A 25,600-nucleotide genomic window follows, 5' to 3' on the forward strand; every position below is an offset into this window, starting at 1 on the left:
ACATACGTCTATTTTCAATGGTATAATTTAACATTTTGCAAATTTAAGAGTATAATGAAATTGGTAATAAAATAATTGAACATCTATTAAATACATAATATTGTCATCAACAAAATTAACATCAACACTAATATTAACATCAACATCAACATCAACATCAACACCAACATCTGTTGCAACATTATCGGCATCATCAAAAGTAGTAGGTGCCTCCCTTTTGATGACTATTGCTCCGGGCAATTCTCTTTTTATCAGATCCATTTTATCAGATCCACCGTAGGGTCTGAGAGTCAATGATTCCTAGAGTTAAAAAGAATGACATTTTCAATTCTTGCTCTATGGGAACAAGTCAAGGATGCAGAATCTATAAATAAAAGTAATTTATATTTAAACTAATTCGTAATTTATAATAGATAAATACTTATTGTAATATTAATTCATATATTGTATTACTAACAAATGACACATTTGTTGCAATAGATCAACCATATGTTGAAAGAAAGCAAAACAATAGCAAACGATTAACTTTTTTTTCAACAAAAGACTCATTTGTTGCAAAGATGGACCACGAGAACAATACAATACCAAATATTAAGTTTTCTTCCAATAATAGATTGTCCACTTGTTGCAACAGATGATCATTTGTTGAAACTAAGTAAAACAGAAGCAAATAATTAAGTCTTGTTCTAACAAATGACCCATCTGTTTGAAGAAATCAAAACAGTACTAAAAATTAAGTTTTTCTCAGATGGATCATCTATCTCTATTACAATTCATGGGTCATCTGTTGGTCGAAAAAAAACAATAACAAATTCTTATGTTTTTCTTTCAACAGACGGCACATCTATTGCAGTAGAATTAATCATCTATTGTATTATATGAGTCATATATTGAAAACAAAATTAAACGAAAGCAAAACAGATGATCAATTACTTTAAGAAGAGATTATTCTATAGAAGATTTACTATATTATTAGGAGGATTGACTAAAACATACCAAATCAATAGTAAAAACTAAAAAACCCTAATTTTTTTTAAAAAATAAAATTTTACTAGCAAATCGATATTTCCTTGGATGATTAGAATAGATGATCAAAAGCTGAAAAGTTAGGTGTTGGAAATTGAAAGTTGTCGGAGAACTGATTGAAAGAACAGAAAAATTTCAATTTTTTGAGAAGTACTCATTTGCCCAACCAAGAGAGAAGAATGTGTTTGAAAGAGATGGAGTGAATAAGTTTATTTATTTAGTGGGGATTATTTTGTACTTATAAAAAGATTATAAGTTTTAAAAATGTTAATTGAGTCCCCAATAAACTTAATCGACTATTTAAGTATCTTTGATCAATTTTTGGTCAACATTGTCACCAATAGTTAAATCAAGACTTGAAGGATATCTTTCCTTCAATTTTCTCTAGTCACAAGGGCATGTCCAATATAGTGAAAAGACTAGTTTGTTCTCAAGTAAGCTCTAGATATTTCTTCGTTATGATGAAGTGGTAAATACTCTTTTATATTTATCCAAAAATCTCAACTTTGATACTCTTGGGCACAAAGTTGTCTAGAAGATGTTTTATCCCCAAGACTTTTTGATGCAATTTTAAACTTAATCGGACTCTAATATGAGGGTCGGACACCCGACAACAACAAAAAAAACCTCTAAAATATTTAGTTTTCGTAATAAAATAACTCACCAAAAAAGATAATAATAATAATCTTAATATTCAAAATAAATATATCTTGCTTGATAATTATAGTGTTACAATTTTTCTTTTTTAAATGAATTATGACGAGTAAACCTTTGACTATTTTATTGAATATTATAATTAATATAAATATGTTTTTATATTTAAAAATAATTTAATCTATTTTAATTTTTTTCAATTTATTTATATTTAATCTTTTTCAATTTGTTTCATTGACAAAGACAAAAGCAAAACAACAGCATTTCCCTTCTTTCATCTTTCACGATTCAGATCTGCTTGACCCCAAACTTCACTTTCTCCAAAACACACATTTTTTTTCACACACAAACAGAAAAAGCTAAAAGGACTGAAATAGGAGAAAAGAGGGAAAATTTGATCCTAGGGTTTACTATTTACGGTAAAAAATGGATGGTTCAGCTCCGCAAACGGATACGGTGATGTCGGATGCGGCGGCGGGACAGCAACCTGCTATGCCGCCGCTGCCGATGGCCGGAATGGAGAATATTCCTGCAACGTTGAGTCACGGTGGCCGGTTTATTCAATACAATATTTTTGGTAATATATTTGAAGTTACTGCGAAGTATAAGCCTCCAATTATGCCAATCGGTAAAGGAGCTTATGGTATTGTTTGGTAAATTTTCTTGCTTTTTTCCTTAATAATTGACTTGCTCTTGTTAAAATTTATGTGGAATTTTGATTGATATGTGACATGTTTTTATGATAGTTCTGCTTTGAATTCGGAGACGAATGAACATGTTGCAATAAAGAAAATTGCAAATGCTTTTGATAACAAAATTGATGCCAAGAGAACTTTGCGTGAGATCAAGCTTCTTCGACATATGGATCATGAAAATGTTAGTGAGTGTTGGTTTTCTATATAATTTACTTGTTGGATCAAATTTAAATTTGTGGAATAGGTGTGGAGATATATGCTTGTGTTATATTGTCTTTCAATCCAATGGAATAAAGAGTGATTTTTGGAATTATTCAATTGTCTCATGCGATAAAATTGTAGAGATGTTGAATGTATTCACTTGGTTCAGTGCTATCAAGTTAATGAACTACTTAAATAATAATGAAGCTGTTAAATTAGGTCTTAGGCCTAACTCACACTCCAAAAGCTAACTCAAAGGGAGGAGGATGGTACAAGCCTTATAAGGAGTCCACCATCTCATTAACCACCGATGTGGGACTTTTGTTATTTTTTAACGCCCCACATCACGCCTAGTGCTTAGCCTCTAATTCGTGGGCAATTTTGATTTTGGGGCCCCCAACATTGGGTGAGATGGACCCTGCTCTGATACCATGTGAGAAATATAGGAAAAGAATATTATTGAATTGTTAGTGTCTACATTATTACATTGAGACCCTATTTATAGACCATAGAATACAATCTTTTATAAAGTAGGATACTATTTAGTATTCCTATTCCTATTCTAATTGAATCATATAAACATATTACTATTCTAATAGGATTGTACAAAACCTATTCCTATTTTCATAGGATTGTATAAACCTATTCCTATTTCAATAGGATTATATAAACCTATTCCTATTCTAACAGAAGCAATGCTACATTTTGACTTACTATGGAGAGAATGAATGATAAATTGTCTTTTTTTAGGAATTAGTGCTATTGTATTCGCCAACATTAGGAATGCTGATCACCATAACATGTTACTAGCGAGTGAGATTCAAATCTAAACTTTACAAGGCACCGAGGAAATCAACAAACTCTTCTACTTTATGTATACCCGTTTTCTTTCTCTTCTTCAAAACATAAAGATTGAGTAATGTCTTGTAGCTGGTATCGCCCCACACGAAGTCTTGGGTCCCCTCCCCCCCCTCTTTCAGCTGAATGATACTGGAGAGTAACTATGTCTTAAGTGCAAACATGGGAGAGTAACTATGTCTTAAGTGCAAACATGGAATGCATATAGAATTATACTTCCTCTGTTTCAATTTGTCTGGCTTACTTTCCTTTATATAGTCCATTTCAATAAACATGACTCTTTCTATTATTGGAAATTCCTTAATTCCAACTTTGCACATGACATGTTTAACACTACAAGATTAAAGGCCATTTTGGTACATAAGATTTAATTTCTTGGCTTTTTTCAACTCTGTGTCAAATCAAAACTAGGCAAACAAAATTGAAACAAAGAGAATATATATTTTCAAGTAATTGAAGGAGCTTCTCAGATTTTACAAAATGAGATGGATGCTTCACAAAAAGAAAGAAACTTTAGATCATGTGTGTGGTGTATAAGAGAAAATGTGAGGCTAATTCAGCATCTTGTCCTGCAGATTGTTGCGATTAGAGATATAATTCCACCACCTCAACGAGAAGCATTTAATGATGTCTATATTGCATATGAGCTTATGGACACTGATCTCCATCAAATTATTCGCTCTAATCAGGGATTATCAGAAGAACATTGCCAGGTTCTTATTAGGATAATTTTATTCTCTCTTCATTCCATTTAGAGCATTACTGATATGGGACTATCCAATTATTTAGAAGCTTGTAAAGTGGTTCTTGTTCTTGATTAAAATTTAATTGATTAATGTGACAAGTTCCTTTCAAATTTGTGTTGAAGTTGCTCAAATCATATACCAATTCTTATATTGTTGGGAGTAAGCACTATTCTGTCTGTATCATTTTAACAGCTTTCACCTGTAATATGTTATATTGATAAAGTTTCCTTTAAACCATGTAGTATATTTTTTTCCAAAGTCGTAATGATCCATACTCATTGTGCATGGTTACATTGTTTTAACATGAAACATCAGCAAATAACATTCTTTCATTCAGTGGAAATGATGTTCATCCTCTTTTTGAGTGCTGAAGTATATGAATGAAAACCCATGCCCTGTCCACTTCTTTATTTCTTTGTTATAGTCTCTAAGATGAACTTCATTAGATACACAATTCTACTGTATTTATTTATATCAAGTGGAAAGTGGTTGTAATGTTAAATAATAGACAATTTGCTTTGATCAATATGTTGTTCATAGATTTTTTTAATATGATTGGTAATATGCTTTTTCCCTTCTTATTTAGACAAGGACATAGATTGAATCGATCATCAGAGGAAGAATAGATTGTTGCATTATCATCTTTATTTTTGAGAATCAATACCATTTTAAAGCTAGGAAAATTTTGAAATGTTTAGGAGGTCTCTTTATTGTCATATTAGGGCGCACATTAGTGACTACAAATCTATGATGTCCACTAAGACTTATCAAATAAAAATTGGTAGCAATGGTCAACCACAAACAATCTAATTCCAGCAGTATGCTGTTTGTGTTTTTCTTTCTCCTCTTTACATGGGTAGTATGCTCATTTTTTTCCTTGCTTGGATAAGTACATTAGATCATATTATCATCTCCACGAAGAAGTATAGAGCACTTTAGTTGGTTGTTGACCAACAGAAAGCATAGGAGAAAAAAATTCTTAAGCTAATAAAAAAGTCTCTTTCTTTACTTTCCCCAACAAAATAGGAACTGATTGATGGGGCGTTTTGGGGGACTAGTTCGCTTCCCATTATCCGAGAGGGAAATCCCTCACACATAATTAACCATCGAAAGGTGACTAAAACACTAGAAATGGGGACTATATCGAGAGGTGAATGCTTCCCCGTAAGTCCCATTATTTGATTATAATGATATTGTGGATATGACAATCTTTTCAAGCCAATACTCTTCCAAAGATAGGAGATCTTCAATGTTTATGACTGCTCTTTGTTGTCATTTTTAGGGTGAACCTGTGATTGGAAATCTAGTGTATCCAGTTGGGACCGTCAAGTGAATGGTGGTAATGATTAATCATAGACAATTTGACATAAAATGTGTTGGTCTTAGTCATTTTCTATTATTTAATAAACATGGTGTCCAGGTTAGCTTGCACTCAACTAATTTCACTTGATATCTTTCGCCTCCCACCACCAATATCTATCAGGTAAATCTATCCATCAAGGCTAGAACAATTGGAAAGAAATCACCTAGTGTTTTGTCTCTGGTAGGTTCAACTTGAGACCTCAAGGTGCTCAATCCGCTTTATTGACCATTAGGTCACACCTTATGTGCTTTTCTATTTTTCTTTTTGCTTAGTATTATTTTGTTTTTCGTTTTTATTTGGATGGGGACATATCTTTTGTTTATGGATAAAGTCAGTAAAAATTTGTTTTTTTAGCATTCAGAGTATGCATCATGTAGGGATAAGGACTGAGATTATAAATTCATATTCATGAGTTTTTTTGTAAAATTGCTACCCTTTTAAAGCTAGAAAAAGTTTTAGTATTAAGAATGTTGAAATGAGATAAAACAGAGTGTAAGTAACTGGTAACATAGTGGAAGTGTATGTAAAAAGATAAGTTGAATGCTAGAGTGATGAGGTGAAGAAAAATGTTCAATTGATGTATAGTTGATTATTAGGTGAAGCTATTGGGTATAGCAGTGTTATCAAAGGTGAAAAACTTAAAAAGGCTCTTAAGGTCTGTTGGGGCTTTCAAGCGTGAAGCGCAAATAAAGCGCGGGCTTTAATGAAAAAAGTTGCAAAGGGAGGAAAAAATACAATTATTTATGTTATAGCCCAAGACTAATAATTATAAACATACCAAAGAAATTGAATTTTGTTTATGATAAAGTGAAATTTCAATTGAATAGTGATACTTCTTCAGAAGAGGCTCATTGGTAAGGAAAAGGTAGCCTTAGAGCCTTGAGGATGACATCGAAGTGCACATAGAGCGAGGTGAACCGCTCAACACGTTTTGAGCCTCGCTTCAGGGCTTAAGAGTGCCTTTGACTACACAGGGATATAGTGGACATAAGAAAATTTGCAAGTGCTGATCTTGGGATATTCTTTTTGTTTCCGTGACAAGTCCAATATCATTTCAGTAATTCACCGACGGGGAATCTTACTAGTCCAGTTGGTTGATTGACTACCTAGACGCTCATCTTGTTGGTGAGAGTTCGATTTCCACCTTGTAATCTCTTTCCTCATTCCTACTATCCCTGGATGCTTGAATCACTCCGTGGCTTTACACACCCCAAAAAAGAATGAATTGGCGCCCATATGAAAAAATTACGATATAAATGTATAATTAAAAATGAATTCAAAATTATTTTAATTTCACCACAAGGTGCATCTGAAAAATGTGTGAAATGAAAACATATACTAATCTGACTTCTTGGTTGGTCTACCCAAGACTTATAGAGGGATATGGGGGAAATATATACTTAAACTTTGTGATTTAGAGTGGATATATCCCTCGTTATAAGGTGGTGCACACGTGTATGTTATGCTAATAGTATTAATGTTTTAATATGATATACATAATATTGAAGTATGTATATGATGAAAACTGTAGGATGAAATACAAGTGCCGATTGATGAATGTTTAACCTATTGGACTGATATAGATCGTCATTGCAAAACACTAATGTCTAAAAATTGATTTCAAATTATATATGTAAGAATATCCTTTATGATCTGGAGGTTAAAATCTGAATTTGGGGAGAAAAATTGCTTTCAAATTATAAATCTTTTGCAAGTTCCTTTCCATATTGGACCATAGAGCACTAATGGTCTTTTCGACTCCAACCCCATAAGTATTAGTGCTCACATTGGTACACCATCGGCTGAATTCACCAAACTTGTGTCCAGTCACCTCCTTCTATAATGCATGTTTCTCCCTATTGTATCTCCAAAGCTATTTCATCAATAGATTATTGATAAGGATGACTCTCCCTCTCAGTGATATGTATTGTGCCTTCCACCTGGCCAATCTCTTTTCTATTTTCAATAAAATTCCATCCCAAATTTCCCTTGTTTTGGTGTTCACTGCCCAGAGGCATACGAAGGTATGTAGTAGGCATATTTTCAAATTTGAAATTGATTGCAAGATTTTGGATATGGCACATCCTTTATCGGGAAGAAACTGTTTTTTCCCCAGTTAACTTTCAAACCAAAAGAAGCTTAAAGAATAGTCAAAATCATTCTGATGTAACCTATTTGTTCAACCTTTGGCTCACACAAGATCACTGTATCATTTGCATTTTGTAGGTGACATACCTCCATTTTTTGCCCCTACTATCTCATATATCAAACCCTTTAATCCATCATTGTGTAATGCTATACTCATCATGCTATCAAATCTCTCCATTGCTACAATAAGCAGGAAAGGACGCAGAGGGTAACTTTGTCTCAGCCCCCTTTCAGCACCAAAAAATCCTGCAGGTTCACCATTCACTAGAACAGAAAACCTGGCAAGTTTAACGCAAAAATCAATCCATTTCTCACCAAAGCCCATTCGTTTGAGAATATTCAACATTAATCTCCAATCGACTTGATCTTCTATGTGTAGCTTACACATGACACCTCTTTCTACCCCTTAAGTCTTGAGTGAACATACTTACTAGAAATTAGGGTTGCATCCATGATCTGTCTTCCTTTTATAAATGTCATCTGATGCTTGTTAACTAAATTATTAATCACCTTCTTGAGTCTTTCAGCCTGTAGCTTTGCCACAATCTTTCACATTCCACCTATTAGACTTATATGTTTGAAACCTTTCAACTCTCCAACTTTCTTTCGCAAGGCTATGAATGTTGCATTTTTTATATATAAACTCTACAGGTAATTTTTTAAAAGTCATGTGGCATTTTTGAAATTTAAAGATCAGTTTTAAAATTTGTTTTATAATTCGGTGAATATGGGTCTGTTAACAAAAAGGGTTAATATGCACCATTTGTGAGACGACGGGGGTTTATATGCACCACTTTTCTAACGAGGGGTGTATCTGCTCTAAATCGCAAGTTAAGAGTACACTTGCCCCTTTTCTCATTTATAGTAGGTTTTCTTTCTTTACAAAACATACAAATCATACGAAGTGTTCTTAGATTAATTTGAAATTTTCTGTTTGTTTGTTCTCGTGAGCTAATTATACTACTTTTCTGTAAAGAAAACATCGACAACTAGTCTTTGAGGCTCTTATCAAACACCAGCAAGTTTTTGATGCTATGTACTTGTTATAATTGTATTTTTCTTGTATGATGTATAATGTATTCTTTGTATCGGTTTGCCTTGTAGGAATAAACTTATCGTATTATCTTGATAAAAAGTGTAATGTATTCTGGTGCATAAACAACATAAAAACATTATATTATTTCCAGATGTAAGATTAGATACTGCTGGAAGATACAAAGTTACCTGTTTCAGAATAAAATAAATTAAATTACTCAAAAAGAAAGAATATACTCTGAAAGACTGGAAGTAGAGCTGGAAGAGAAGAGGGGGCAGCCACTGTAAAGGAGTCATTGACAAATCCTTAAAGAGAGTGGGAGTTTAGAATAAGAGTGAGAGGCTAGAGAATGAGTTTAATAGGTCGTTTCATTTCTAAGCTCTGTTTTTCATAATAGAACACATGCGAAATTGCAATAAGACTCTTAAAACAATGTGCATGTTAAATGCTTGACTATGTGTAACTCTCTTTTGGTGTATGGCTTGTAATTAGTACAAGTTATATTTTTCAAGAAAATATTATGAGGTTGGTAATTTGAGAATTCTGTAATGGAGTTAGTTATGGAACTATGGACTAAGTTTATCGCTTATACTGGTTTTTGTGGAGTTTTTGATGAAAATACTATCCACGAATAGCATTTCATTGGTTATCTGGTCTAAGTGCTTTATCTTAAATTGGTTATTTTAATGTTTGGTGAAAACCTTGTCCAAGAACACACGCTTGCCTATATTAGCTGTTATGCTGAACAATACAGAAGGTTACTTTCTGTATTTGTAATGAAGAAATTTGTCAATTATCTTGTCTGTATTTCTTCTTTTATCTTCTTACAAAGATAAAAATATATTCATCAAAACAAATATTGTGCTGGAAGCCATATTTACTTGGTACCTAGTTACACTGGTCAAAATATTTTTCTTACACAGACTCTATAAACTACTTGTCTCTGTTTCTTATCACTATATCTCTATAATAGTCATTATTTCTTTATACGTAAATAAATATATGCTATGGTGCATTATTCTGCCATAATTCATCTGTACGCTAACGAGTTTTATGTTTTTGGTGCAGTATTTCTTGTATCAGATCCTCCGTGGATTGAAATACATACATTCTGCAAATGTGTTGCATAGGGACTTGAAGCCTAGCAATCTCCTCTTGAATGCCAATTGTGATTTAAAGATATGTGATTTTGGGCTAGCTCGTGTCACTTCTGAAACTGACTTTATGACCGAATATGTTGTGACAAGATGGTACCGACCTCCAGAGCTGTTGTTAAATTCTTCTGACTATACTGCAGCTATTGATGTTTGGTCAGTTGGTTGCATTTTCATGGAACTGATGGACAGAAAGCCTCTGTTTCCTGGTAGAGATCATGTACACCAGCTACGTCTGCTTATGGAGGTATCTTTTTTTGTCAAAATTTATCATCAAACTACGTTATCATTCTCGAAAAAAAAAGAAAAAAAAAAGTTATCATCAAACTATATCCAGTCTTCCCCTCAAAAGATTTACTTTTATATGTTTCTTATACCTCTTTGCCTTTTTCTGTGTCACCTTTTCAGTGTTTATGGGTTGTTGTTAGTTACGTGCAAATCAAGCTAGAAACAGAGAAATATCATGTTGTAGATCTAGGAAAGCAGGAGTAAACGAGCATTTATATTTTGAAAAGCCTGCTCATCTATAGCATTAAGAACAAGGAGCTATCAGATGTGTTAATTTGCTTTGAAGAGTGGATATGGATATTTTTCTTCAAAGAGTGGATATGGATACATTGAATGTTTTCTCCAAATGTGGACCACGATGCAATGAATTAAGCTACCTCTCTCCCCTCCATATATTTGACTGAATGATTTGTTTTTTTGGATTTATCATCATTTTTAATTTTTTTATTTATCCACCTGACTGCAATGTCCCAGAGCACTCTCTAATACTAGCTTCACATTTTTAATTATTTTTAAGTGGGAACTAGGAGTGGCAAACGAGCGAGTCAAGTCGAATATGAGTAGATCGAAAACGAGTAAAATAAAAATGGATAAAGTACTCGACTCGACTCACATTTTAAATGGGTAAAAACGAGTTATCCAATGGATAATATGGGTACCCATATTATAGTAGAGATCTTGTTTAAAGCTTTAAAAACAAAATCTTTTTGAAGTTTTTTTCATCTCTCCACCCCCTACCAGCCCGCCTCCCTGGCCCCTTCCCCAAAAAAATGTAGCAAAATTTATTTGTCACCCAACCCCCTACCAAGCCTTCCCCCAAACGCTCCCCCTCCCCCCCTCAAAAAAAAATTAACATTTTTTTAAACATTTTTTTTATATAAAAAAAATTTTTTAGCCACCCCGCCCCCTACCAATTCCCAACCGCAAGCCCTACCTGCCCCCCCCCCCAATCCCGAAAAAGTGTAAAAAGTATCTTTTTGACCACCCCACTCCTTACCAATTTTCTTTCTTCGGAAAAGGGCCTAAAATACCCTTGAAGTATTGAAAATGGTTCAAAATTACCCTCCATCCACCTATTGTCTCCAAAATGCCCTCCTCATCTACCTATTGACTCCAAAATACCCTTGTCATCTACCTTTGGGTTCAAAATTGACCTCTTATTTAATTGTTTTAAAATTAAACTCTTTAAATATTTTTTAAAATACTTGGCATTCAACTATTGATTATAATTTAATTTATTAATATAATTTATAAACCAATCCACTACCCAATCATTACTAACTAAACGCCACCCAATTAATAATCCAATTATAATACCAAAATCGCCATAAACACTACTAAACACGATGAAACTATAGTTTCTTGAAAATGACATCCAAAATTGTTTGAGTCCTAATCGAAACCCCAATTAAATTTAGGTTGAACCACTTATTTAGGAGGACACTTTCAATGGATTCTCTTTCAAGATTGAATTAGAAAGTTATGATTAAAGGTAAAGAAGTAATACATCCTGAATTAATTCATGCACCTTTGTTAAATATAATTTATAAATATTTCTGATTCGTTTTAAAACCTTTAATATATTATTTTGAAAAAAATTGACCTATGAAGTAACATCACATAATTGAGATGCAAGGATAATTAAGATGAACATAGTCAGACTTTTAAGTTTATCGGTAATTTTATTTAGAAACTTGAATGTATGATAATTACTTCTATAGATATTTTCACCTCAAATTTTTAAAAACACTCAATTGGTAGTAGCTTTTCTGTTGTTGCATTAATAATGTGACGGGTTTATTAATATGGAGGGGTTTAATTGGTAATGGGTGGGTAGTGGATTGATTTATAAATTATACTAGTAAGTTAAATTATAACAAATTGTTTAGTGCCACGTATTTAAAAAAATATTTAAATAGTTTGAATTTAAAACCATTAAATAAGTGGTCAGTTTTGAACCAAAAAGTGGATGACAAGGGTATTTTGGAGCCAATAGGTGGGTGGGAAGGGTATTTTGGAGCCAATTGGTAGATAGAGGGTAATTTTGTACCATTTCCAATACTTTAAGGGTATTTTAGGCCCTTTTCCGTTCTTTCTTTTATGAATGAACATCTTTTATCCATTTAACTACCCACTTTTAAATGAGTAATATGAGTATTATTCGTTTTTACCCATTTTTAAATGAGTTGTGTATTCAACCCATTTAAAATGGGTAAATATGAGTAGATACCCTTATAAATTACCCATTTTACCACCCCTAGTGGGAACTATTTGTAGTTAATTAGCTCCTTCTGAGGCCAAAATGGAGTTACTGAATGAGACCTCTCCAAATTGTTGGAAACATGATTCGACTCCTACATTAAGCATTCAATATTTATATTATTAATTTCATAACCTTGCTACAATGATCGAGAATCACTCTTATATTTAAGATCAGATGTGATTATTCATACTTAAGTTATTCTTATGAGGGAATTCCTTGCAGTTGATTGGCACCCCGTCTGAGGCTGAAATGGAGTTTTTGAATGAGAATGCAAAGCGGTATATCAGACAACTTCCTCTTTACCGTCGACAATCATTTGTCGAAAAATTTCCACATGTAAACCCTGCTGCTATTGATCTTGTTGAGAAAATGTTGACATTTGATCCCAGAAGGAGACTTACTGGTGAGTAACCCCTGAAATGCTTCTTTGCTAGCTGCGCTATTCATTTATATCTGTGTTAAATTTTTGCCTTATGCATAGAAGAATACTTGTCCGTACGTTTGCTAGTATGTATTTTTCATGAACTGGAACTGCTAGTATCTATATTTTATCTAGTTGTCAAACCAATGAAGTTTCTACAGATGATAATTGTGGGAGATCACACCCAGAAACGTATCATCTTTTCTGGATATAGTGGTGGCATTTTTACCTTCTCTTAAGTTTACTTGACGGATAACAATAATCCTCGTAACAATCTTGTGATCACATTGCATGCCGTTTATTATTGTAAATTGGGTTTATCTTGTTGTTGAAGCTAGGGGTCAAAACAACCTTCATTGTTTTTTAATTAAATATTTTACCTTGAGAAAAAGGAGAGAGTACAGATTTGCTCCATTCGAAGTTCTTATTTTCTGCCTTTTGACAAGGGGATTAATTAAGGTATCTATTTTTTCAAGTGCTCGGTTTAAATACCTATTGTAGCCCCTTGCTATGTATTGGTGAAAATTTACTTTTTGGAGGAAGTACATGAAGTTTATATGGCCCCATTGGAGGCCTATGAAATAATAGGCGTATTATAACTTATTATTCCTGTTGATGTTAATTAGATCGGAAAGCTGCTTAGTTAAGTGGATGGAACAAAAGAAAAAGAAAAAGTGAGGAGAGAGAAAATGCTCCCAGGCATGATTTACGAAGACAGCCTAGTCTGAACTAAAATCGATCTGGGGACTTATTCTCCGACATATATAGCGAGAATCACATCATCAGGGGTTAACAACATTTACTACATTGCGGGGTTTAAATCATACGAAATCACTAGATGTAAAGGTGGTGCAGACTCTTGGTATGAATGGACTGAGAGTAGCAAAAAGTTAGTGAGAAGAGTGAAGATTAGCATTAAAGTTTTGCGGTGGTTGGTATCAATATTTACTGAGGCGTCTAAGGTACAAGGGAAAGTTATTAGGAGATGGAAGTTCAAGGAACATTTTGCAGAGTTTTACTGCTCTCTTAAATACAAAAAGAATGGCAGATTTGTCAGTTTTATTGCTATCCAAGGTCAGAAGAAGTCTCTAATTATTACACCGGAAGCTTTATACATGGGGGGGGGGGGGGTGCAGTAATATCGTCCACAAAATAGCCAGATTCATCTATGAACCCAACTTGCAACCAAAACCCCAAGTTAACATGGGAAACATCTTATAGGGAGGCAGTCCAAAGCAGTAGGTGGATGACGGATTCCATGAAGAGAGCAAAGTTGCACGTGAAGGAGGCTCACATAGAAGTCACAAGCGGAGCACCGCTGGCAGAAACAGATATTCTTAATAGATGCATAGTTGGAAGATTCCAGGACACACTACAGGAGACCCCAGCTCTAAACAACGTTAGAAGATGGGCCTGCAACACTTGGAAGTCAGCCATAGGAGTCAACGTTTTTGCCATGAATGACGGCCAATTTATGTTTGAACTCCCATCAAGAGTAGCAGCAGAACATGTCATGTCGGGGGTATGGGTGTGGAAGAAGATAAACCTAAGCTTGTACTGGTGGAAGCCAAACACTGGATGCTGGCTAGTTGAAGTAAGAAGAGATTGGGTCTGGATAAGAGCCATGGGATTATCTTTGAGTTATGGTCATCGTGTATCTTCAAACAAATCGGCGAACAATGCGGCGGATTTATCGAAACAGAGGAAGAAACAAAGCTCAAAAATCACCTTCCTGGGCTCGTATAAAAGTGAAGGGTGACGGGGAAAAGTTTCCAAGGGAGGTGAAGATTTCCAGTGACAGCTATGTCTATAGAGTTCCGATCTGGTGCGAGACACCGGTGACCAGCAGAAGAGTGGATACGAGGAGAGAGAATGAAGATAGAGAACCACTGGTTAAAGAAGTTTCAATACCTAGTACGATGGAGAAACCAACAGTTTATACACCACAGCATGTGGTCACATCAACAGCTGGAGAACTTTTGAATTGGGATTCACGTGATCGCAGCTGGAAAGGGAAAGGGCAACTTTACGGAGTAGCAGGCCAAATAAGTGAGAGAAACCAGGGCCCAAAAATAGCTTTAGGCCCAACAAGGTTTAAACAAAAAGAAAGCAGCCAAGAAGCCCAAAGACTAGACTTAGTAAGAGTTGAAATAATGGCAAATCTTTCTCACACGAAGACGCAAGATAGATTAAAAAATCTGGACAACCTGGAGGTGGAGGAGAGAAATTTTATGCCTCGTGAACAAGAAGAGACAATTCAGGAGGAGGAGGAAAATGCAGTCACCGTAGCAAAAGCTACAAACATGGGAAACCAAATAATGGTTGAATCACAACTGAATGGACAGAATGATAGCAACACAGAGATCACAGATGATGCTCTACCGCTAATGATTCAACTGCATTTAGAAGACAATTTTAATGAAAAAAATCCTACACTCTGGATTAAACAACACATACTCAAATTGAGCACTGAATTTGGGGTAGATTTTAGAGGATGTGAGGAGAAAGCAGAGGAGCTCTTGACAATAATAAGCAAGGGAACTAGGGGGGCAAGGGAGAAGTCACAACAAACAAAAAGAAAGGAGCAAACGAATTGAAAAGCCTGGAACTGGATACAATGTTCATGAGCTTTGGCACTAGAAGTAGAGGGGCATACCTGGCAATAGAACAATAATGAAGCTAAACATAGTGTCATGGAATATAAGGGGGATGAACTGTGCTAGAAAGAGGGAAGTGATAAAAAATATCATGAAGAACTGGAAGGCAGATGTAGTCTATTTCCAAGAAACCAAGGTGGAAGGGGAAATTGAAAATATTGGGGAATAAATGAGTGAATTATGCACAGCTAGAAGGAGCGGAACCAGGGGAGGCATCGTTATTATGTGGGACAAAAGGGAGTTGGAAGGAGAAATTAGCAATGTAGGGATGCACTCTGTCACCTGTAGCTTCACAGTGATATGTCAAGATTTCAGCTGGCAACTCACAAGTGTCTATGCTCCAAATGATAGAATAGAAAGGGAAGAGACTTGGTAGGGAATTGATGCTGCCAGGGGGTTGATTGAAGGACCTTGGGTCCTATGCGGGGATTTCAACATTGTGAGGTACCCATTGGAGAAGAAAAATTGCAACAAAATCAACAAAGGAATGACAGATTTCACAGAAGACATGGAGTTAGTTGATCCTGAATTATCTGGGGGGAAATACACCTGGAAGAAAGGAGACAGGCATATAACAGCAGCCAGAGTTAACAGAATTTTGTTCTCGGAAGAGTGGGAAGCAAAATTTAGAAATATAAGGCAACACACACTTCACAGAGTGACATCAGATCACTCTCCCATAACACAAAGTCATACGTCAAGTTTGAGAACTGGTGGTTGGACATAGAGGGTTTCAATGACAAAATCAAAGGATGGTGGAACTCTTTCAATTTCATTGGGAAACCTGACTATGTCTTGGTTGCAAAGCTCAAAGCACTTAAAGAAAAACTGAAAGAATGGAGCAGAACTGCAAAAGGAAACTTGGGAACACAAAAATAAAATGTCTTGGAACAGCTAGCTGAGTTAGAGATGATACAGGAGAATAGATCCATGAGGCCAGAAGAGATAATCTCTAGAACAACATTAATCAGTGAGTTTGAAGACATAGCTAAAAGGGAGGAAATAGCATGGAGGCAAAGATCTAGGGCAGTGTGGCTAGAGCAGGGGATAGAAACACAAATTTCTTCCACAGAACAACAAATGCGCACAGGAGAATGAATACAATCTCAAAGCTGAAAGTGAGAGGAGAAAATTTGATTGAACCCAAGGAGATACAGAAGGAGATAGTAACTTATTATGAGAAACTATACTCTGAGCCAGAAGAATGGAGACCATACCTGGAGATGAGAAACTGTCCTATGATTCATGAAGAAGAAAAGAAATTACTCTTGGCACCTTTTGAGGTGCAGGAAATTCTAGAGAGCATAAAAGCATGTGCAGGGGACAAAGCACCAGGGCCAGATGGTTATTCCATGGCCTTTTTCAACCAATGCTTGGACATCATTAAACCTAATCTGGTGGCTACAATGCAGCAGTTCCATAAGGCAGAGAGGTTTGAGAAGAGTATTAATGCCACCTTTGTGGCTTTGACTCCTAAGAAAGTGGGAGCTGAGGAACTGACAGATTTTAGACCTATATGTCTAATAGGTGGAGTTTACAAGATCATTGCCAAACTGCTGGCCGGAAAGGTTAAAGAAGGTGCTACACAGGCTTGTAGACAACCAACAAATGGCATTCATAAAAGGTAGACAAATAATGGATGCAGTGTTGATAGCAAATGAATGTGTTGAGTCTAGACAGAGAAGCAAGTGCCCTGGAATTCTATGCAAACTTGATATACAAAAGGCCTATGATGATCATTTAAATTGGAATTTCTTACTACTTATGATGCAAAGGACGGGTTCTGGAGCCAAATGGATTAGATGGGTGAAATTCTGCATAAGCACAATTAAGCTTTCTATTTTAGTTAATAGAACTCCTAGCGGTTTCTTTCCATCCCAAAGGGGGCTGAGACAAGGTGACCCCATGTCACCCTTTTTATTCATCTTAGCCATGGAAGGTTTGAGTAACCTAATTTACACAGCAAAGATGAACCGTTGGATAAGGGGCTTTAGGGTTGAAAACAGTGCCCAAAATGGCTTGGAGATTACCCATCTGCAATATGCAGATGATACTCTCAATCTCTCATTTTTTGTGAAGCAATGATGGGGCAAATGTTGATCCTAAGAGTAATCATCATCTTTGAAGCAGTCTCTGGTTTACATATCAATTGGGGGAAGAGTTCCATTTATCCCATAAATGAAGTGGCTGAGGTGGAGAGTCTGGCAGGGGTTTTGGGTGGTAGGGTAAGGGAACTACCAAGAATATACCTAGGTATGCCATTGGGGCGAAAGAGCAAATCAATAGGGATCTGAAATGGAGTGATAGACAAATGCAAAAAGAAGCTAACCAACTGGAAGAGCCAATATCTGTCTAGGGGAGGTAGATTAACCATGGTTAATAGTGTGCTAGATGCAATACCTGCTTATGATGTCTGTGTTCCCAGCACCAGATAAGGTCATACAGAGGATAGATGCTTTGAGAAGAAATTTCTTTTGGCGGGTAAATGAAGACAAAAAGAAGTTTCATCTAGTCAAGTGGGAAGAGGTCATAAAAAACAAGAAGAGGGGGACTGGGGATTAGGAACATGAAGAAAAAAAACAAAAGCCTAATGCTGAAATGGCTTTGGAAGTTTATGACAGGAGAGAATATGCTTTGGAGAGAGGTGATTAGGGCAAAATATGAAATGGAGAATAGGTGGATGACAAAGATGGTGACTACACCATATGGATGTGGTATTTGGAGATCAGTAAGAAATCTTTGGCCTCTGTTTCGTTCTAGAATCAGATTCCAGGTGGGTAATGGAATGAAGGTGTCATTTTGGGAGGACAAATGGATAGCCCAAAGAACCCTGAAACAATTATTCCTAGACTTATATACACTGAGCTATCAACAAAATGCAACTGTGGCTGATATGTGGACAGTACAGGGGTGGAACTTACATCTTAGGAGGAATCTAAATGATTGGGAGATGGGGAACATAGTGGCCTTCCATGATACCAATGGCACAATTTTAGTAATCTGACTAGGGAATAAGACAAGGTTGTGTGGAAGATTGGCAGCAAAGGGGTTTTCAGTGTCAAGTCAGCTTACAAAGATCTCAATCATTCAAATTCAAATGACAGGAAGGAGCTCTGGCCATGGCAGATGATATGGAAAGCTAAAATCCCATACAAGGTAAACTGTTTCACATGGTTACTAGCAAAGAAATTGGTGATTCCTATGGAGGATGGATTGAGACAAAGAAAGAAACCACACTTAGAAATCATTTACACTGGACCGTATCAAAGTAAAGGGAGATGGATCAGAAATCCCAAAAGACATGGAGGTCGAGTAATGGCTTCATCTATAATATTCCAATATGGTACCAAATTCCGGCTACTATGAGGGCCAAAGTTCCGATTGGAGAAGAAGCTATGACAGTACCGATGAGTAATAGGGCTATCATGCCCTATAAAGAAGAGAGCGATGTGACTGTTTTAGTATTGCAGGTCTTGGAATGTGTGGGATCATCGAAGGTAGGGGGAATTTATAATTTGGGGCATGTGAGACTGTAGAAACACTTGAGAGTAGAGTTTTTAAAAAGCAGAGGCTGGGTTTTATCAAGCCCAAGAACTGATCCCAATATTTAACAGAGGACCCTTTTGATGTCGAAACACAAGCAATAATTTCTTAGGAAAATATGCTATCTTCCTAAACACCAACAGGCTAATACCATCGATGCTACTGATATACAGAAGCAGATTATTGAGAGGTAACAATCATGGGAGCCAAGAGTTCTGCAAGAAAAAGAACAATTCATGAAGGTCGAAGAGGAGGATGAAGTCTGTCAATTCCGAAGGGTTCAATCAGTAATAGACATGCAATTAATTGAAATAGCTGGGGTGAACCTTGTGTGGTGGAAGATGCAGAACTTATTGAAGTCCGTTCCCCCAGTGTCGAAGAGGACGCAACTCTCTGGTGCGCAGGAACAACATAAAATTGAGCAATCTGTTTGGTGTAGATTTTCAAAGATGCGAAAAGGAGGTCTTAGCTCTTTTCATGACATGAAAATAGCTAGCAGAAGAAAGAAGAACAAGCCAGAACCAATCCCGGAGATTTGTAGGACACCAAAATTAAAAGGCTTAAATGAACTTGAAGGTCTGATCTTTGATATAAAACTCAAAAGTCAATCGGAACAGAACTAGGAGGATTTGGATGTCAGAGGATGAACCATGAAGATAAATATTAGGCAGAATACATAAACAGGCCCCTGAACTTGTTGAGTTTTTCCTTTCAGGCACCTCAACTACATCATTTTCCCATCGAACCCCTGAACCATCAATTTATAACTTTCAGATCATAGTACAATTTCTCTGAAATTTGAAACTGGAACTTCCAAATTCATTCTTCAAATTTGAAGACAACCTTAGGGCAGAGTGTTTTAAGGCACGTAACTCTGATATACACACCTTGAGCCAACAAGAGAAGGCTACTATTGAAGTATGGACTGCACAAGGTTGGAGTCTGTTCCAATAGACTTTTGAATGATTGAGAGATTGCACGTTTTTCTGAATTCCAGAACACAATCCAGCAGCTCACAGGGATAAACCAGGATCAAGATAGGCTGTGGTGGTTAGTCCACGTCACTGGAAATTTTTCTGTTAAATCATCCTTTCAAATGCTGAACCACATTGGCAACAAAAATGAGTTGTGGCCTTGAAAAGATTTATGGAAAACTAATATTCCATCATAGTATTATGTTTTCTGTTTGGTTATGAAGGAGACTTTTTTGACCCAGGAAATCTGAGAGGAGGGATGTACAACTCTGGTCTATTTGTCATTTATGTGGGCAACATGTAGAATCAAACACAATCTACCTGTTCACAGAGTTTACCCCAGGATCAAGATAGCCTATGGTGGTTAGGGCACAACTGTGGCAACTTTTCTTTCAATTCTTCCTATCAGGTGCTGAACCACATTGACAACCAAATTGAGGTGTGGCCATCCGCCTTTGAAACATATAATAGAAGGTCAAGGCCCATACAAAGTATCATGTTTTGTGTGGTTGGCTATCGAAGACGCTTGCTTGACCCAGGAAAACTTGTTGAGGAGGGTTAGTTACCTTAAACCTTAAAAAAAGTTGTAGAGGACGGTTATACAACTCTGTTCTATGCGTGAAAAATGTAAAGTCAAATGGTCTTTTCCTACACTGCAAAGTGACAACACAATTATGGAACATCTTTTTGGCTATGTCAGACTATGTTGCTCGGACTCTTCAAAAATGTCATCGGGTGCGTGTTGAATCCTTCAAAAAGTAGTGCTTTTTTGGAGGATCCAACATGGGTGCGACGACATTTTTGGAGAGTCCGAGCAACTCATGTCAGATATGAGTTGAGTAATGCCAAGAAATGCCTTGGACCTGTTGTCAAGCTGGAACTAAAGGGCAGGATCACCTGATCAGTAAAGAACATGGAGCATAGTCCCAGGCTGCGCTTGGTGGACTATATGGAGTGAGGAAGTTGAACTGCACTACATAACTCATGCCTCACACAGGATAATATTTCCAAAAGGAAATTCCGGCTTGCTAACTGATTCTATTCCACAAGCACACAGAAAGTGTCAACCACTTGCTAATGCACTGCCCAGCTGCCTCAGACCTGTGCAATATGTTTTGTTGTTTTTTTGGGCTTTCCTGGGCCATGCCTTTTTCTGTTAGGGATGCTATTGAAAGTTGGAGTTCACTGGATGTTGACAAAGCCATCAAGAGTATGTCGATGATGACCCCTGGTGCTATCTTTTGGTGTTTATGGACAGAGAGGAACAAAAGATGTTTTTATGGAATTTCAACTTCTAAAGATCTTTTGCGAGGCAGATGTCTAGTTAGGCTTTTTAACTGGTCCAAGCTGACCCCTGTAAATAATTTAGAACTCTTCTTGGATTTTGTCAGCTCTATAGCTTAGAAAGAGGCTACAAATCCTTTTGTTGTGAGCTTAATTGATCTATCCTCGTAAAGCTTGCATCTTCTTGATGCCTTGAAATGAATCTACTTACTTTATCAAAAAAAAAAAATCTTTATAAACGATATTGTAATTGTTACCATCTCAAAAGAAATTAGCATGATCAGTACAAAGATGTGTGGAGATGAAGTATAAGTTGATGGAACAAATTTTTTATGTTATAACTGAGATGAGGTAAGTTTTTGACGTCTTGTAACCATAATATATGTAATTTTTCTAGTTTATAATATCATTTGTACGATACAACCACTGCTCATTATGGAACATCTTTTTGCATTTCTGCACAAAGTATCTAGGTGTGAGAAATTGCAACTGCTATTTTGTTCAGGATAATAGCTCAAATATGCCATGGAATTATCAAAAAAGACCTTTCCATGACACTCGTTAATAGTTGGGCACAAAACTCCCCTGTTGTGACACATTTGGCATGTTCATGGCACTCACCACTGACAACCCTCACATTTGGTTTTATCAACCAAATTCTTCATTTTAAAAATCATATTTTCCATCCGTTATCCAATTAAACCACCCGATTCACCTAACCCATTCCATCTATTTTAACCTATTCCCTTAATATTTAACCTGCCCCGCGTTATAACCCAACCCAAATTTCTTTTTACCCAAACTCCTAATCTGTTCTCCTCATTCAAACTGACCGAAATCCCTTGTCTTTAAAATCCCAAGAAGCTCAAGATCAAGTTGTTCAATAAAAAATTTCCATCTTCAAATATTATCTCATTCGAATGCGAGGTCTTTGGTTTTTTCCCATTTCCATTTGTAAAAGAAATGAAACTTGAAGGATGCCAACCTGGTGAAATTGGTTGTTTCATCTTCTTATAATATAGATCTTCAAAACCCTGCCCTATTTTTTTAATTTGATAGTCGTCAAGCAAAAACAATTCAATGCATCCATGTTTTTCCCTTCTCCCTGCTTCTGGTTAACTGATTTAGTCTTCGGAGATTTAGCTGAGTTAAAACACTCAGCTTCGAAAGAAGATGAAAATGCACCATAACTTGAATCTGAACAACTGAAAACAAAGGATCATTATCCATTTTTGGAAGTGATGAAATTGGCTGTTTCATCTTCTTCAAATGGGCATGACTTGTTCAAATAAGGGAATTGGGGAGAAGGGAATGGGTTACAATTAATGGAATGAGTTAGGTGATGTGGGTGATAATGTAGATGTGGGGCGGGTTAAAAAATAAAAGGAAATGGGTTAAAAGATGCAACGATTTAGGTGATGTGGATGGTTTAAGTGGAGGACGGGGAAAATTAAGTATTTTAAAATCAAGAATTTGGCTGATAAGACCAGATGTGAAGGTCATTTGTGGCATGGACATGCCAAATATTTCACAGGGGGGGCACTTTTATGCCCAACTATTAACGAGCGGCATGCCATTTCTTATAGTTTTATGGCATATTTGAGCTTTTTGTTAATCATATGATTAGATCCTTAGAGGTAGGAACGAAAAGAAAAACTGATCTATACCCAAAAAATGAATTTTCTCTAAAATTGGAAACTAGCTAGTATGGCTGATAATTGTCATTTGATATGTGGCGTTCATTGATAACATGTTTGTTTTGTGAATAAATGTTTAGCCTACCTAGTGTATTGAAAAATATGTTGTTCACTAGGACCTGGGCTTTTTCTGTTTGTTGTGTGTACCTTTATCTTGTCTCAATTCATTACGCCCCACCTCTTTATTTTTTTGTAACTCTATGGCCACATCTTCATTACCAGTAACTCAGTTTTATACTCTTTCGACCGTGAGTTATTGAAACTGAATGGTTGCTGATTGATGGGTTAGACAAAAATCAGCCAAGGGAAAGCCAGCGCACCAACTAGGGTTTTAACGAATCACCCAGGTATGGAATAAAGGCTGTATTGGGTCAAAGTGGGGTTGAAACGTGCTTTAATGTAGCATCAACTTACTCTATGGCTAAAAAAAGGGCAAAAAACAAATAAATGAAGGACGGACAGTATTGGGTGGCATCGCCATTGGATGGCTAACAGTTATGCTATTGTATTATACTAATAAAGAACTATTAAAGCTTGTATGTTTTGTTGGTGGATGGATCTTATCACTTAACCTTGCTTACAAATTACAACAATACAATAACTCAAAAGATAAAGCATGAAACCCATATTTCAGTCCTGGCCACCAATACTCTAGCTTAGTATGATTAAGATCTTAAGGCGCCTTCTGTATTGAAGGCTTTGATACACCTCATCCTAGATAGGCCTTAATATTGGCTGCGACTTCATAGAGTTTCCACTTAATAAAAGAAGAGTAATTTCTGTAGAGTTTCAGTAAGATTTCCAGCATGAACTAAGAAAGGAGAATAGTTAAACCTAGAATTGTGCCGCCTTCTTTTGTGGACTAAAGATGGGGCAAATGCAAGAGCTAGCTTGGGAGAAGTGCTACTATTTGTTCTGTGGGTATTGCGTGGTTTCCTTGGTCCAAAGTTTTGAGCTAGGATTCACATTTCACTGGTACAACTTCAAGTGATTTGCAGGATGATTGGATAGGCGTTATGGATAACCTCCATTGTTTGGTCTTCACACTTTTGTTGTATATATTTTATCCTCGACACTTTTCAAAAGACGTGGAAATCTTATCTCCATATTTACATCCTTTAACATCCTACATCTTGCTATATACTGATTCCTTGTTAATACATTTTGTTTCTTGTTTCAGTTGAAGACGCGCTTGCTCATCCTTACCTAACATCGCTTCATGATATTAGTGACGAGCCCGTTTGCATGACTCCTTTTAGCTTCGATTTTGAACAGCATGCCCTTACCGAGGAACAAATGAAAGAGCTGATTTACAGGGAGGGTCTTGCATTTAATCCCGAATACCAGCACATGTGAGTACTCGCTCGTTTGCTGTTGGATTGTCTGTGTGGCTTTCATTTTTTAATGCAACCAGGTCATTACATCTCCATGTATATATATGTCTTTTCCTCCCGATTTATCGGATCATAGGATGTGTTTCTTTTTGAACGTATTATATGTGTATGACCATTGTTTTCCTGTACTCCAAGAAAGTGGTTCACTTGTATCTGTATTTTTAGTTCCAGAAATGAATTTTTTTCTGCTATTGGATTTCTATCCCTTCGTCACTTCTATGCTTTGATACTATTGAATTTTAATTCTGAGTTTATTCATTCTTGTACATCTGAGACTCGTTAATTCTAATATCTTACTGGCAACCCTGTGAACATGCAAAATACAGTTGGCATCTGAAATCTTCAGGTCATATGTATACTTTTTAACTTTTTTTTAAAAAAAAAAAATTCAGGGTAAAAACATACCTAAACTATCTCAATTTTTTGAGTTTCATACGTAAACTATCGAGAGTGAATTTCTTACTTGAATATCACTCTCCATGGTTCATGAAACACAGTCTAATTTCTGATGGTGTGTACATACGCTTTTTTGTCCTTTGTTCAAAGTTGTCGTGTGAAATAACAATTTCACCATGGAAAAAGTTAAATAAATCAATCTTAGGTTAAAAGTTAAGATGAAAAGTTAAGAATTATCACCATAGAGTTTAAATTATTCTCCACTACGACATCCAACATCTTCTTTCTCTTTCCCTGGACTGGTTGTGACTTTTTCGATGAGTTGTGGTTTTTTAGAAAGATTAGTGATTTTTTTATGAGTTGTCACTTTTACAAAGAATTGCTTTACTGATGGTTTGTGACTTTTTCAAAGAATTATAATTTTTTCGATTAGTTGTGACTTCTGTAAATGATGGTAATTTTTTCGATGGGTCTGCACAATAAGCACACATGTTCATATTACCCTTTGTTTGCTATAATTTGAGGGATTTCTTCTCATTTATCAATCATAAAATTTTTCTGATTTTCTACTCTTCTTACTTTAAAATTTTCGTGTGATAAATTGTCGTTGAGTGAGTATGAATGTCAGTAGAATTTGAGGTGCCACTATTCGGATGAAGTAAACCTCGAGTACATGAGGAAAATAATTTTTGATGATATAATTCTTTTTTTGCTTGATATATATAATAACATGTAATGTTTCAATAAACGAAGCTAATGTGAAGTAGTCTAAATTTATTTTTTAAAAAAAAAAATAATTTCT

The 25,600-nt window shown here is 35.9% G+C and overlaps 1 protein-coding gene across 1 annotated transcript; it reads left to right on the forward strand.

The window, feature by feature from the left end:
* The first annotated feature begins 2,020 nt into the window (after positions 1–2,020).
* Positions 2,021–24,578, forward strand: MPK2 (mitogen-activated protein kinase 2). Its single transcript, NM_001247426.1, has 6 exons — positions 2,021–2,333; positions 2,427–2,556; positions 4,010–4,147; positions 9,796–10,128; positions 12,655–12,835; positions 24,189–24,578. Exons 1-6 carry the CDS (start codon positions 2,107–2,109, stop codon positions 24,362–24,364), a joined length of 1,185 nt encoding a protein of 394 aa, NP_001234355.1. The 5' UTR covers positions 2,021–2,106; the 3' UTR covers positions 24,365–24,578.
* Positions 24,579–25,600: the final 1,022 nt, after the last annotated feature.

The sequence above is a fragment of the Solanum lycopersicum genome, chromosome 8 (genome assembly GCF_036512215.1).
Source record: "Solanum lycopersicum chromosome 8, SLM_r2.1".
NCBI classification, from domain to species: domain Eukaryota; kingdom Viridiplantae; phylum Streptophyta; class Magnoliopsida; order Solanales; family Solanaceae; genus Solanum; species Solanum lycopersicum.

Coding starts and splice junctions, on each gene's coding strand:
- MPK2 (NM_001247426.1), top strand. CDS start 2,107: ATGGATGGTTCAGCTCCGCAAACGGATACGGTGATGTCGGATGCGGCG. Junction 2,334..2,426: donor GGAGCTTATGGTATTGTTTG/GTAAATTTTCTT, acceptor TTTTTATGATAG/TTCTGCTTTGAATTCGGAGA. Junction 10,129..12,654: donor AGCTACGTCTGCTTATGGAG/GTATCTTTTTTT, acceptor AATTCCTTGCAG/TTGATTGGCACCCCGTCTGA.